This window comes from Taudactylus pleione, unplaced genomic scaffold (assembly GCF_031769625.1).
Source record: "Taudactylus pleione unplaced genomic scaffold, aTauple2 ptg000236l, whole genome shotgun sequence".
Taxonomy (NCBI): domain Eukaryota; kingdom Metazoa; phylum Chordata; class Amphibia; order Anura; family Myobatrachidae; genus Taudactylus; species Taudactylus pleione.
Window position 1 is genome coordinate 2,130,261 of NW_028284638.1, and position 16,257 is coordinate 2,146,517.

Below are 16,257 nucleotides of genomic sequence, written 5' to 3' on the forward strand. Positions count from 1 at the left end.
CTTTCCAGAGTTCGGACCCAGTGGGTAACAGAAGCCTATGGGCTTCAATTAGCTTTCTTTTAATCTGATCGGATCCCTCCCAACACCCCCTGTGGCGACACGCTGGTCATTCTGCGCATACACTATCTCTATCACAAAAGACAGGTCTTATCGGAAGAGCTGTCCTTTGCGATTTTAATCGCATTTCTAGCTACATACCGGCGTAACTATTGCTGCTATGTACCCAATAAGTGGCGGGATGTACCATATTGTGGATGTGATGCTAGTCACTAAATGCAAAACTGCTGTAAAACCCCCCAAAATTGTGTTTTGGGGGTGTTACCTCATTCCCCATATGTCCAAAGCACCGGAATGCATCGCTTCGTCCCGATAGGTAACGCCACCTTCCCGCCCCTTTTTTTAAACATACAGTTAATCGAATTTCCCCCTAAATCTTGTAGTTCTGCTAGTATTTGTAAACATTTTTTTGTCTGTATTCATTTTGCACAAAGACGTGAACCAACTACAATTTCTACTTTTAGCATTAAAAAAAGTTTGCTTATGGAGGATAATTATATGCAGTAAATTTGTTTGCATAATATTTACTGTAAAATATGACACCGTGTTGAAGGGGGGCTCTTAGATGACATTATACGGTACGTTCATCTTGCGATTGGCCCCTCTCTATACCGCAGAAGGACTATTCTGTGCAAGACGTGTACACCTGCCCTCCTGATTAGATCTTTCTCTTCTGTTTCCTTAATTGTTGCTATTAGGAGTATTTCATTTTGGGCTGTTTGCCTCCCCCTAGCAGAGCTGTTGCTCTCTCTCCCCCCCTTCCCCTGTGATGATGTCCCCCCCTGCCCTGCTTGCATTTGCTGAGCTGGTTCCCCTCCTCTATCAGCGAGCTGTCAGTCACCGCGGCGGCTTCCCTTTCATCTCTCCCCACAGCAGACACAGGGAGAGGGGGAGAGGGAGGGGGGCACAGGAGGAGGGGGATGTTAAACTTACATTACACAAACAGACACTGCTTGCCCCTTCACATTTCATAGGGATAACAAGCCTGTCTTCTCCCACTCCCATTCTACAGCTAGTGCAGGAGTTTTCCTGAGTTCCAGTGACAGTGTGCCCAAACCCTGACCCAGCGGACACCCACAGACACCAGGAGCCAGGGCCAGGCAGGAGTATGGAATAACCTTGGGAACTTGCGGGTAAGAGGAGACTGGAGTTTTACCTGAGGGTCCAGAGGAGGAGCCCAGCCTCCCACTCACACTCCTCACACAGGCTGAGCTGCTAGTTACTCTCAGAGCAGTCTCACTTGCAGAGAGGTCAGAGGAAACTACAATAATCTTTTTTATTACAAGAACAAAGAGGGCACATTATCCGCTGCCTTATCCCTGCACCAGTCAGAGCGGCAAGCTTCTCTCTCCTGCTCAGACATCCTCCTGGCTTACTCACCCCTGAGTCACAGGCTGGGACAAATCTCCTTGCATCTTAGTCACAACAAACTTTGTATTTTCTCACTGGCATTCCATTGACGCTCAGAAAGGGAAAGAAGAAAGTTTCGATGTAACACGAAAAGCTCTTTGAAGAGTATAGAGGTCTGCAGGGTGACCCCATGCCACACACAGATCGCCTGCTAGACACATGAAGCCCGGATCACCTGGATAACAGAGGAAGGAGACATTTCTGCCTGAGTAGAAGATATTACACCCCCTGCAGCTGGGACACCAGTGGTACAGAGATCTGCATTTCCCATAACTAGGATTTCCCTGCTAACGGTGCTTGGTGAATAGGTTTGGGGGAGATTTGGCATTTTCTTGTTTGTTTCCTGATCCTCTGTGCATTGTAAGTGGTGTGTCCTGTCACAGAGCCATGCCTCAGCTCTCTGGAGCAGGGGGAGGCAATGGAGGTGGTGGAGATCCTGAGCTCTGTGCAACTGATGAAATGATCCCATTCAAGGATGAAGGGGATCCCCAGAAGGAGACGATTTATGCTGAGATCAGCCACCCGGAGGAGGAGGGGGACCTGGCAGACATCAAGTCTTCTCTGGTGAATGAGACTGAGATCACTCCAAACAGCAACAGCCATGAGGTATTTAAACGGGCTAGCCCAAGGAGACACCTGAATGTGTGAGTGTGGTCACTGGGGTATCGGCTCGTGTGTGCAAGGGTAGCTGTGTGTGGTGCACTATTTTACTAGAACACTCAAAGTTTACAAGTGAGCCAAACAGCAGCAACAAGACAGGTAGCAATATTAATTGGTCCACTTATCTGCAGTTTAGAATTTTAGGTCTCCATTGTATGCATTTGCTTTATATTGCTAATCCCAATTTTCTATACTATTGTATGGATAGTATCCTGGGCACACTACATTTGCATGCTTTCCTCTCTGCTCGTAGAACATAGTCAATGTAAAACTTTTCTTTACCAGAAAGCACTTTTGTAACCATTTGGGAGTCTTTGAACTGCTCATGCCCACATTAAAAGCATGCACTCTCCACATGTAGAGCATTTACAAGTCCTAGGCATTCTCCCCCAAAAGCAATGGTCCAGAGACCTGCAGATTCGGACACAATGGAATAAGACATCTTTAGTAGTGGTTCATTTGATATCTCCAATCCAATGGATAAACAGCTCTGGAAACATGAGACTTTTCAAGCTTCACACAAGAAAGTGTTGTTCCTTGACCTTCCCTGAACTAAGGGGCCTCTGTAGTCTTACCCAGTGTCACCACTACTTCCCACGTGAGTGATGGAGAGTGTGCTATAGTGATATGCACTATTATACATACTATAGATATAGGCAAAGAAATGACATTAGATATGTAAAACTCATTAATGTTAATACATTCTGAATAGTTTATAAACACTAATTATTTTTTAAATTTGTTGATATACTATTCCAGAACACTAATGTACCTTATGTAGCATAAAGCTTTCACTCACCCATCACGGCACTCTGCCAAGTTGAGTGTTGTTACAAGATTTCTTACAGTGTAATTCGACAAAGACAATAGTAATGCCTTTATGGATTCATTTCTACAGTAATCATTCTCAAATGAGTATCATCTTGGCCCTAACATTATAAGCACTAGGATTTATAAAAAAATATATATTTATTTTTATGAATTATTTTAATAGAAGTGATTATGAACTGTATCACTATTACAAACACATTTCTCCTCATGTTTTATTTGAGTTAGAATGTTCAGACAAAGGACGGTTTCCCACAGTCAATAAATTCACTGACAGTTAAAAATGACATTTTTGTCTGTCAGTAGAAAAACAACATAGCAATCATGACAAACATGACATTTGATGGACATTACACAACTACACAACTCATGTACCATAGGCATATGGGACCTGAATAGACTGTTAACCCTATGCTGTGCTCTAGATAACTCCTCATTTTATTTAGTACACAGTTGTGTTACAGATAAATGTGTCAGTAAAAGTAGTCTTGAAATTTGACAGCTACATAATACTTGATTGGGTTGGCAACAAAGAGCTAATATCATAGACTTTTAAATATACAATACATATGAATTATTTGCTTTGGTCTGTTTTTCTGTGTAATTAGTGCATTCATTCAGTTAGCACATATTTAACTAATTCAGTAATTAAAATGTGACAATAAATTTGTGTTAAATAAAGGAAATGAGAACTGGATGCTACAGTTGGCCACAGCTGTGCAAATTATAGGTAGTAAGAAATCTTTGGCATCATGGCCAAGGAGGGTGAATAGCGCAGAGTTGTATGGAATGCTAAATCTCATCACTTCTTAAAAAATAATTATTAATTTCTACAATCACATATTGGGCCTATACCTTGTACCCATCCCTCCTTCTTGACTCAGCTTACAAATGACACAACCAATATTGTCTTCAACTCACTGCCCACAATGTGACCTGCCTTGCATATCTGTTATTCCATTCCCTCTATTAGAGCACAGTGTCATGAATTTATGAGCACTTCCATTATTTTTCTAGAAGAATCCCAAAGCCTCTTTTTCTCTATGCAGCCAGATATCAATGAGAGGCTTGCGCTTGGTCATCAGTGCCATAGGTTATCACAATGAGCCGTTCCATTATATAAATAGATATTATTCCAGAAAGTCACACCAATCATATATTGGGATCAGAAATAGTGTCCTGTTTTTAGTACAGAGCGAACCAAAACATGATACTTTTCCAGACTTGATAAACATGATATTCAGCATGTTCAGAAACCGTTCTGTTGGCAAACATGTATTGGGCCCAGGTCACTATGAGAAATCCTAATGGGATCAGTAGCTTATGAACACTCACTCTGCAGAGTAACATCATTTAATGTTATATCAACTGCAAATTGCTGCATTACATTTTCAAAACTGATCAAATAAAAAGCTCATTGGATACCAAGGAACTAAAATGACAGCATAGAGCCTATTTTATTAACTGGAGTCTCTGTTATCTTTTGAAGCCCTGTGTCTGCTTTCTTTTGCCTGTATGTAAACTTTTCTTAGCCTATCTAATCTAAGATTAACCCCTGTAATGATACAGTCATGCCTTGGCTCTTTGAATTTTGTTTACCTCGACCCATTCAAGGAAAGTGTAAAACCCTTATAACCCCACCAGAACATCAAGCTGTGTCTAGTGTATACATATATGTATGAAAAGCTAATTATCCAAGTGGTAATTGAATAAACAGCTTTTACTTTTTATGGGCAATAGTATAACTCCTCCTTCTCTCTGGTGGAACAGTGATAGCACAAAACAACAACAGCCAGACATCACAGGACTATGTCCAGACAGGGAGAGAAAGTTCACAGAAGTCTCGTGCCCTCCTGTGAAGTTTAAATGAGCCAAACATATGTTACAAAATCTATTTTTGTTTTTAAATTAGGACTTAATTATACTTCTCATAATGTATCTCATCAAACAATATACTGAAATACACGCTGAGTAAACAAAATGTAACAGTTCTATATATTTATTTAGCTTCATTTAAAATACAGTATCTGTCCAAATAAACTATTAAAGGGATATTTTCTATATAAAAAAAACTTTAAGTCTAATAGTGAAATACTGGATAACAAAATGAAATTTATAGATAGTATGATGCAAATTAAATGCAAATTCCTTATCATCTTTTCTATATTCTCTGAATAGACAACAATCAACCAAGTGCAGAATACATAAATATTATCTGTTTTATATTGGTGCATATGTTATTGGGCAGCGGCAGTTCTCTCAATATCCTCTTTGTTTTGGAATAGGAACTGAACTGCAGTGTACACAAGGATTATCAATGGTAATTGTTAATATATATTTATTTATAAATTATGTGATAGCAAGAGGCAGATATTACAGTTAGCAAGCGCTGAAGAACCGCACAATGCTCTTATGATACATGGTATAATAATTGTGTTGTAAATAAAGACACTCTGAAGGACTTTTTAAATTTGTACCCGTAGATACATAAAATAATATAGTATAATAATATAAAGTCATTGATAAACCTCTAGTTTATTGTTGATAGTGTCTTTATAAACTTAATATTATACACTAAATGATATGTTTTATTGACCTTTGATATCTTACCCCATATTGGAGTATGTATTATTGACCCTTTGATATTTTACCCCATATTGGAGTTATTTAATTTGGTAGTCAAATGATAACTATTTTTTGCTAGGCAGAGTTCCCATATGATACAGATCTTCTGGAAGAGTTGTATTTCTTTGCTAAAAGACAATTCTTATTTTCACATCTGGCATACCTTCACAGATATTTTCTATGGCCATCTGTGTCACCACAAGTTAAGGAGCTTACATGTAAAACACCATGGACCACACTCGATGTGCATATTGGCATATTTTGCAAATTAGCTCTCAGAAAAATACCGTATGTGTGTATTTGGCCTAGAATAGCGGTATTATCTGCTATATCATAGCCCCCAAATTATACCTAAAACGTAAGTGTTAATGTGTTTTTATAAGTCAACTAGATTTCTAATAAAAAAATGAACACTTCTAGAGTCTATGATAGTAAATACATGAGTCAAGTCAATGAAGGTTGGTTTGATTGCCTACCTTCCAAATATGTGGCAAGTAAATCAAGTCAAATATTATCTAATATGTATACTTGGGAACATAATGACATTATAAGTACATACATAGACCAGCAAGTATTGTAACAAACAAGAATTGTGATGAGGGTACTAGCCAACATTTCTAACATTATTATAGTAAGAAGTCTTTATTTTATCTTCCTTACACACAATACTTGTATGATTTCCCCACAAACATGATACAGAACTAAATAAAGCTCTTCATAGCCAATGCAGGCTGTTGAGGGTTTTTGGGAGATTATGTCCAACACCCATACTCTATTGCAGACATTCCGTTTGGTGGGGTGCTTGTGTCCTTAAAACTGCTTCGGTTTGGTCCTTATTTTTTGTCAGCTTTAATGCAAATTTTTATTATGATGAAGATGGATTCATGTTATTCTTATTCTGTTTCCTGGTGATCTTCGCTAGCTCTGCAATAAGAAATATTATACACATCTAAAACAGTATTAAAATTTAGTCTAATAATTAAATCAATAAATAGGTGACGGGTTGTATTAAACTGTAGCATTTCTCTAGTCTGGTGCGCTGCTAAGTATGACACACCTAACGTATAGGAAAATCACAACATTTAAGTATTTAATATTAAAGCATAACATATCTGACTAAGTAGCTTTGATTTCAGTTTGTAAGAAGGATGATTGCAAGTATTTAATTTAGGTGGATGTAATTGTGGGCAAGCTCAAACACAATGATACCTTTTACATATATTTATGCAGGCCTTAAAGCATAACTTATTTCCCCTGGTACCTAATGGTCTGCTTACATTCTTATTACACATTTATTCAGTTGTCGTAACATGATCAACTAATGAGAGGGGATTTTGTTTTCTAATGCTAACCACACTGGGGCCAGGCCTGCCACACTGCTCAGGGTGCAAACTGTGGCCATGTGGGTGACCATATTGGATAGTAACACACTGGCACATTGCATGCACAGCTTAATAGATGTAGAATCACGGTTGTATGTATATTGCAGTGTACGCGCCCCCTATCTGCATGCTTAGTTTTCTACTATGCATCACCATCTATGTGCACTTGCACTAGCCTATACTAGGTGCACAAGATACCTCTAAAAACAGGCGCATTTACCAGGGGAGTATTAAGAGAGGAGAGGGCCCATGTGTATTCCCCTATTCTCACCCTGGCTTCCGTCAGCGAACTGACAGCAGCAGTAGACTCCGGGCACTAGTCTGTGCCTAGAGTCTACTGTGAATGCGCAGGTCACCGGGAAAATGGCGCAGCAGCCATTTTTCTAGTGATTTTCTGCTCCACATGTGCAAAACGCCGGGAAAATGGCTGCAGCGGGCATTTTTCAGGCATTTTGTGTAGCACTACTCCATGGGACTTCAGAGAGGTAAGTATAACAAAAAAGTATGGGTGCAGGGTGTGTGATGCGGGCTTCCCCCGGGACCCAGGGGTCCGTGTGTCCCTCACACCCTTCACCCATTATAAATACGCCCTTGGAATTGACCCTTCTGTTCAACTCTGTATAGTCCGCAGTTCCAGCAACACACTCTCACTCAGCTTTGCCTACATGAGAACGCAGCGCTCTGTTATACATCTTCAGTTGTAAGTGAAGATGCAAATTGAAGTGCATTTGGGTTCAACTCTCCCATACCTGTGTATGCTCGGTTTCGGAATGTGCACAGTGCAAAAACACACAAGATACGCTTGACCGAAAAGCGTAAATATAATTCCACTTCAGGTGTTGTGGTCTTAGAGTATTTCCAACCTGATTACCGTTCAATGCTGCCAAAGCTACATGGGATGACATCTATAGATGTTGATCAATTCAAAATAGATATGATGCAAACTTTACATAACTTCTTAGATTAGGTCTGAAATTTCAATGTTCACTAAAGAAATTAATTAGGTTTGGTTGATGCAAGGAATGAAGATTGGTCATGGTTTACAAGTTGACAAAGGTTTATAAGAATGCCCCAAATGCTAATCAATGTAATGTCTTACAGATCATTTTAATTATGAAGAAATCCATTAAATGTCATTTCCTCTATGCATCCCTGGCGTGTATAAGATCATTATTTCATACCTTTGCTACCATTAGTCGAACTGCTACTATACTGAACAATCTAATTACTCATTGGTGTATATTTGTTATGCCACATGTATTCAGATTTTCACCATGTATATTAAGGTTTTCCTATCTGATGCCAATAGAAATCTCAAAAGGCTATGTACACTCATATTGACAGATGCCTAAACCATTCGGAATTCTTGACATAAACCCTTTTTAAATATTGTGTTTATATTGGCAAGATCACTTGGAAATGTCCACTTATCAGACATACAAAGGGCCTCATTTATCAACGAGTTTTATCATTCACAACGAGTGATAAAACTCGGGTATGATAAATTCTGCTCCAGCCAATCAGCTCCTAACTGTTATTTTTCAAACAGATGACTGTTGGCAGCTGATTGGCTGGAGCGTCATTATCATACGCAACAAGTTTTATCACTCATTGTAACTCATTGATAAATGAGGCCCATAGGGGCCTATTCATTAAACGTAAAAATTCAATGGAGATAATTAGCTTTAGAACTCTCATGGAGTTCTAGCTAATTATAGGTGGAATTTATCATTCCACCTCTCCATAAGTATCTATTCCGAAAAGCTGTCATTTTTGCGATGACAGCTTTTCGGGAAATAGATACTTTTCCCTCTCTACACTACCTTATCGCGTCTGGAAACAGTGCTGCGCATGCGCTGTTACATCTGTAAAACCAGCGCATGCGCAGCACTGCCTACAGATGCGGTAAGTTTCGTACCCCCCCCCCCCCCGACTCCCCCCCACCCCCCCTCCCCCCTCCGCTCACCTTCCCCCCCCCCGACTTACCTGTCCGCGCAGCAGCCTCCGGCTCCGTCCTGCTGGTCTGTCATGTGGTTTCCCTGCAGACCACATGACAGATTAGAAAAAAAAAATTTTTTTTATTTTTCTAAACTTTCTTGTGCTCTGCTGGGGAGCACACATGTCAGACCAGCCTCCGGAGCCTGAGGACGGAGCAGAGCGCCGGAGGGACTCGTCGGGGGACCTGCACACGCTGATACAGGTTAGTGGATTCTGCTATTCGCCACCTCACAGTGGCGAATAGTAACTGCATCAAATTCCGAAAATTGATAATTTTCGGAATTTGATGAATACCATAATTTCCACATCCCCATACTAATGTATGGGGAGTGTGGGAATTAACGCAGGGGGACTTAGCAAGGAGATATCTGTGATATCTCCTGTGTTAAGTCTGTTCATGAATACCAAAATAACGTTATTTAAGGAAAATGTCCTTAAAAACGTTATTTTAGTGTTGATGAATAGGCCCCTTAGGGCCTATTCAAGGTACGAAACTTACCGCATCTGTAGGCAGTGCTGCGCATGCGCTGGTTTTACAGATGTAACAGCGCATGCGCAGCACTGTTTCCAGACGCGATAAGGTAGTGTAGAGAGGGAAAAGTATCTATTTCCCGAAAAGCTGTCATCGCAAAAATGACAGCTTTTCGGAATAGATACTTATGGAGAGGTGGAATGATGAATTCCACCTATAATTAGCTAGAACTCCATGAGAGTTCTAAAGCTAATTATCTCCCTTGAATTTTTACGTTTAATGAATAGGCCCCATAGTCATGATAACATATCCAGCTATCTGTACCTTGCTCAACACTACTTCATTTCACTTTATTTCAGGATACAAAAGTATATCCTGTAATAAATATTTAGTCAAATGCCACAGCTAAAAAAATGAAAACACAACTAAACGGACAATATTTATTTGCCCACATCTGGGACTACCAACAGCCAGGAAGTGAATTAATGAACAGATACAAACGCTGTAATTGCTGTCAGATGGTAGAACCCTTAGTTTAGTAAACATATTATCTGATACCTGGCTTCAGCACAGGAAGGAAATGCATTGTTAACAGGACATTTTCATTGATAGGGTTATGTCTGTGACATTGTTCATGCTACTTGTATCGTTGCATTGTTATGTGTTTTTTAGTTTGATGTGGACACCATCCAATCTACAGTATGACAAATTATAAGAGGGGCTAAAATTACTGATTAATATATTTATACATCTTATTTCCCCTTTGCATAATAAAAACTACAATGGGCAGCACAGACGGTATAATGGTTAGCGTTACTGCCTCACAGCACTGAGGTCGTGGGTTTGATTCCCACCATGGCCCTAACTGTGCGGAGTTTGTATATTCTCCCTGTGCTTGCGTGGGTTTCTTCCGGGTGCTCCAGTATCCTCCAACACTCCAAAAAATATACTGGTAGGTTAATTGGCTTCCAACAAAAATGAACCCTATTGTTTATGTGTGTGTGTATGTGATAGGGAACATAGATTGTAAGCTCCACTGGGGCAGGGACTGATGTGAATGGCCAACTATTCTCTGTAAAGCGCTAAGGAATATGTGTGTGCTATATAAATAACTGGTAATAAATAAATAATAAAAAAGTTACCTTGGAATGTATCTTATGTTCTGTGTTTACTTAGCACATTGGTTCCTCCTCTCCTGTGACACTAGCACATGTTTTACATTGGCTCCACCCTTTCTCTCACATCAGTAGAAGTTGTCTGCCTGGAGGAGCAAGAACGGTTTGAGCCTTCCCTGTGTGTACTGTATCCCGATATTAGGGTTATTAATTGTTAATTGACAACTTAAAAAAATAATAGTGTTTGAAAGCAAATACTTCCCCAGGTGTAAAATCACAGCCTTATTGGCATTCTACTTTCAGTGAAAGGAACTTTAACCCTATTGTTTCCTAGAAGTCTAGTTTAGTTTGCATACCTATATAACATTAACTGGTAAAGTTATTTGATTTAACCACTATTGTATGATGTCCTAATCATTATAACAATTCACACACTGCTTCTTAAAGAGTGAAAAGTTTTGCTGCTTGAGGCTGTTAGTCCCTAACTGGTGGTAGACATAGATGTACAGGGATCCAGGTTTGAAGTCCTCCTGGAAATTATAATATATCCTGATTAGCCATCTATACCCAATGCTAATAGTGACAAGTGAATTAGTACATTTCCTCTTCTTTTTTCCATATGTAAACACTGACTCTTCAGCAGGAATAGCAGTGATCAGAAGCGAGGGGTACAAATTGAGTTTCTGCAAGTTTTAAGATGCTCTATAACAAATGATAACTGACATCATCAGATGAAGGGAAGAGGGCAATTTTCTGTTAATATAAAGAGATGATGATAAATGTTGAGTGTGTAAACTATTTAGGGTATTAATGAAAGGGAAAGCTATATTAAGACAGGTCTACTGCTAACAATGTCGTTATCTGAAGTCTATAATTGTCCAAAAATATTGTCGAAAACATTATATTTACATCCTAGATTGAACATAATGCATGCCACATCTCTAGCTTTCATTATAAAGTGACACATGCTCCAGGACAGTTATAAGGTGCAAAATGTCAGTGCAAAAACAAATGGGACCTGCAACTCGATCTACACAACACCAGACATTTACCAGGGTTTACAGAGTGAGGTGACAACAGCTGCCGGAGAACAGGAGTTTGCAGAGGGGGCTCTTGGCAGATTTGGGGCACTGGTGCATATAGTCCTTCAGTGCAGTGAAGAAATTGTATTTACAAAAAAAAAAAGATTAAGGAAACGAAATACAGGGAAGGAGAGGGAGCATTTTTTATGGGAGTTTTCATTCCATTGAATTTTATACCAGTGCAGATGCACTGGTCTTTGGGTCTCATCTTATACTTTTAATAAGAGTGGATCCATGTTGCACTTCTGTGGAGCAGAGTACTGCAGGTAAACTCTGAGCAATGTGAGTAAGAGCTTCGCAGAAATAAACCTGTCAGTTCCAATGTAGACATGATTTTTTGAGGCTAAATTGAACACTAGTTAGATTACGTTAGTTAGGTTAGATGTGATGATTACAGCTCCGCAGAGTGTGACTCCTCTCCCACACCAAAGTGCACTTCTGGTTTGCAGAGGTATCTCTCAGGAATGGAGAGAAAGTCTGCACCTTGATATATGCTGGGAGTAACATGCAAGCACAGTGGTGTTTAACAGTACAGCCATGGGCAAAAGTTTTGAGAATGACAGAAGTTTGATACTTTAGTGTTTTTAGACCTTTTTGTCAGATGTTACTATGGTATACTGAAGTAAAATTATAAGCATTTCATAAGTGTCAAAGGCTTTTATTGACAATTACATTAAACATATGCAAAGAGTCAATATTTGCAGTGTTGACCCTTCTTTTTCAAAACCTCTGCAATTCGTACCGAGATCTAGTACACAATCCATACTGTACATTGCCTATACTCAACAATACCGGCAGCAGTTATGCAAGTACAGCTACACACAACTTTATACATTGCATACAGAACCATTCAGCATAGAATGCATATGTTTTCAATGCATGCACTACACTTGGCACACTAAAATCTAGTTGTGTAAGATTTTGTTTACCAATAGGCAAAATTTGCATGTCAATATGCAGTTACTTTATGCTCAATTTCATAATCTGTGCTTTGCATCATTTTTGCCAATACAAATTTTAAGCAAAATAATTTAGACAAGCTAAAGTCAGACTTTTTGAACATCTTTATTTTATATGTACTCTAAATAGCTCTTACTCTTAATTGTATGTCTACAGGTACTGAAGTTTTACAAAAATCATTTTCATTATGTTACACCCAAATAACGCTTTATAGGCTTGAGAGGTGGCAGCTATATCAAGTACTTTAGACCCTTTCCGACCCACTCCATAATATATTTTCATTTGTAACCTGAATATGTAGCTTTCTTTCCAGAATGTCTCCATTGAGAAGTAGGCATACACAATGCAGGGTTGCCTACCTTTAACATTCTCTTCCCGGGAGAAGCCCGGGTAAGAGATGCAGCAGGGGGCCGACGGGGGCGGGGCTTGACGATTTGCGTCATTAAGCCCCGCCCCCTCGCTGTAAAATTGCCGCGATTGGGCACAATTTACATAGGGGGCGGGGCCAAATGCTGTGATTCTTGCAGAATCACAGCTTAAGCCCTGCCCCCTTCACGGAGACCCGCGATTGCCGCGGGTATTCTCCTAATTCTGCCCACTTCACTAGGAAGTGGGCAGAATGCGGGAGAAATGCCTACCCTTCCGGGGGTGCGGGGGGTTACCCGAAAAATCGGGAGCCTCCCGTGAAAACCGGGAGGGTAGGCATGTATGACACAATGTCAACAGCAGAAGGATGATATTAATGATGTTGATATGGGTAAAATGACAACGTCATTAGGGTGAACACCTGCAAAATATCAACATAGACAGAATGTCAACATCTGAGATGTTGATTTTGGCATAATATCGACATTTCCATTATGCTGGGTACACACTGGCCAACATATCGGCCGTTCAATTGAACGGTCGATATATTATGTGTGCATTGGCCAGTCTATACAGATGATATGTCTGTGAACAACGTCATTCACATACATATCGCGTCAGCTGTGCAGTACAGCCGATGGCAGATATATCGAGACGTGGGGAGAGGGGCCCCCGTGTCAGATGGAAATGATGGTTGTTCAGTGTGTATGAACAGCCATCATCTGTAGATATATTTGCAGATCAGTTGATCTGCAGGTAGATCTTTCTGGTGGGAAGCGGTATTATTTACCGCCGGACCCCTGCCCGGCGGTTGGAATCCCGACACCAGGAGGCCGGCAGAGGAGGAAATCCCGATCATCGCAGGTAAGTATTAGCAAACCTATTTCTAACCCCCTAACCCTAACCCTCCTTTAGGGTGCCTTACCCTAACCTTCCCCCCCAGTGCCTAACCCTAATCCCCCCTCTAAGGCCTAAACCTAACCCCCCCTTCCCCGCCGCCTAAACCTAAGTCCCTGGGGGGGTGCCTAACCCTAAGTCCCCCCTGGCAGCCATAAACCTAACCCTCCCCCCCGCGGCAGTCCGCAGCAGTGCCCAGCATCACGGTCTCCCGGCATCGGTAAAATGACAGGCGTCTAGATTTAGATGCCTGTCATTTAACCTTCACTGGATAAAGCAGTCGGAAGCCGGCTGTCGGGATTAGGTCCGCCGGCTTGCCGACTGCATACCTTCTGGTGTGTACCCAGCTTTAGAGTTAGGGTTAGCATTAGGGTTAGGGACATAATAACAGTAAAAAGACTTCAGTGTTAACATTCTGAATGTTGACATAGTCAATGTCGACATTATGAATATGTCAAGATGTCCAATGTTGGCATTAGGACCATCTCGACATTCTCATATTGACATAATGAATGTCAAGAAAATATACCACACCCTTGTGTATTGATTCTACAGGGTGTTTCATTCGCTATTGGCCCCAAAGTTTTTCTTGTAACTATTAAAGTAATTGATGTAATTTAGTAAAATGTGACCCAGACATACCTTAGTCTATGAGAAACATGAGGAAGTAATAGCAAGAGTTCAGCATTAGCATCCAGACCAGCTGTTCACACATGTGCGAAGTGAAGGCCAGCTGTTCACCACCCTAGTCAGTAGCGCAGTCCAAAATTCAAATAGGGGAACCACACCAACTGCCAGCGAGGATAGAACCAGTGAGGATGGCATTTGGTGTTGTTCCCCTATTTGATTTTAGACTGTGCTGCAGCCCCACCTCTGGAGCCCCCACTGCTAGTCAGTAGGTATTCCTGCTTCTGACAGTGGTGTTGTGCACTGTGGTGTCCACATTTATCCTGTCTGTGTGTTACGTGCCGATTTGAACCTTTAACGACTCAGTTTCCACTTTCCAGTATGTCTAGACAATAAATACGTGATGTTCATTTATGTACCGGTTCATATCAGCACGTAACACACAGACACAATGTGGAGCTGTGTCAAATTTCACTAAAGTACGTCAATTACTTTAATGGTGCGTACACACTGGGCGATAAAGTGGACGACTGAACGATAACGATATCGTTATCGTTCAGTCGTCTACTTTATCGTCCATTTTTAATCCCAAAATGATGAACGATAACGACGACGCGTCGTTCGTCATCATCGTTCATCGGGCTGACATGCAGGCCAACCTGACGATCTCGTCAGGTTGCTGCATGTTGGGGAATGGGGGAGAGAGTCCGGCGCTGAATGATATCGTTAATGATATCGTTCAGCGGCTGTGCTCAATGTCATGAATGACATTGAGCACAGCCTGCCGGGGACACACTACACGATATCGCTCAGGGAGCATATCGTGTAGTGTGTACGCACCATAAAGGTTATGACACGACACACATCACAAACTGAGTTTATGTTCTGATTTAACGTGAGAAATTAGAGTTATAGCTACATTGCTTTAAAAAAGGCTAGACTTTAGAGGCATACATTTATTACTGTGTTAAATGAAGATTTGCGGTGAATTCATATATACGAATGTCATGAAAATAATGCCTGGTTTTATGTATTTGTTAGATATCAAGAAGGCAAGATTCCTACCATGAAAAGTCCAGAGGGCACCTAGATGATGGTGAGTCAAACAATTTCTCTTTAAACTTTGAATTTGTGTTAACACACATTACAATAGGTGAAATGACATCTCTGTTTTAATACAGAGGGCATTTCAAAGTACAGTACTTATATAGCATCTGAAATGTTATTAATTTGCAAACATTATTTACTAAATTAAAACACACAACATATAACTATACAGGTTGAATCTCCCATATCCAAATATTCCGAAATACGGAATTATTTTGTCATGACTGAGATAATTAAACCTTTGATTTTTGATGGTTCAATGTACACAAACTTTGTCTAAGGCTAAGGCACAAATTATTAAAATTATTGTATAAAATTACCTTCAGGCTGTGTGTATAAGGTGTATATAACACATAAATGTTTTCTATATTAGATTTAGGTCCCATTCCCAAGATATTTCATTATGATATGCAAATATTCCAAAATACGGAATATTCTGTTATCCAAAGTACCTCAGGTCCCAAGCATTTTGGATATGGTAGACTCAACCTATATTTATTTACTCATACACAAATCACACAGTCAAGAAAGTAGTTGACGTTATTTGCGATGGAATAGCAGAAACGTATTCTGCCATTTTCCTATTGGGCACAGGGCATGGTCCACTGGGCTGGTGGTGAGCCGTGGAACTATACACTGCAGCATTCTGGAGTTACAGTCATTGTTAAATA

At 40.3% G+C, this 16,257-nt stretch overlaps 1 protein-coding gene across 2 annotated transcripts in view; it reads left to right on the plus strand.

Moving 5' to 3' along the window:
• The first annotated feature begins 1,023 nt into the window (after positions 1 to 1,023).
• LEF1 (lymphoid enhancer binding factor 1) overlaps positions 1,024 to 16,257 on the plus strand; it is a 108,406-nt gene continuing 93,172 nt past the window's right edge. For both annotated transcript variants that reach the window (XM_088479492.1, XM_088479493.1), the window contains exons 1-2: positions 1,024 to 2,073; positions 15,521 to 15,575. In XM_088479492.1, coding sequence (XP_088335618.1) covers positions 1,855 to 2,073; positions 15,521 to 15,575 — 274 coding nt within the window. In that variant the 5' untranslated portion in view covers positions 1,024 to 1,854. The remainder of the gene's footprint in view (positions 2,074 to 15,520; positions 15,576 to 16,257) is intronic.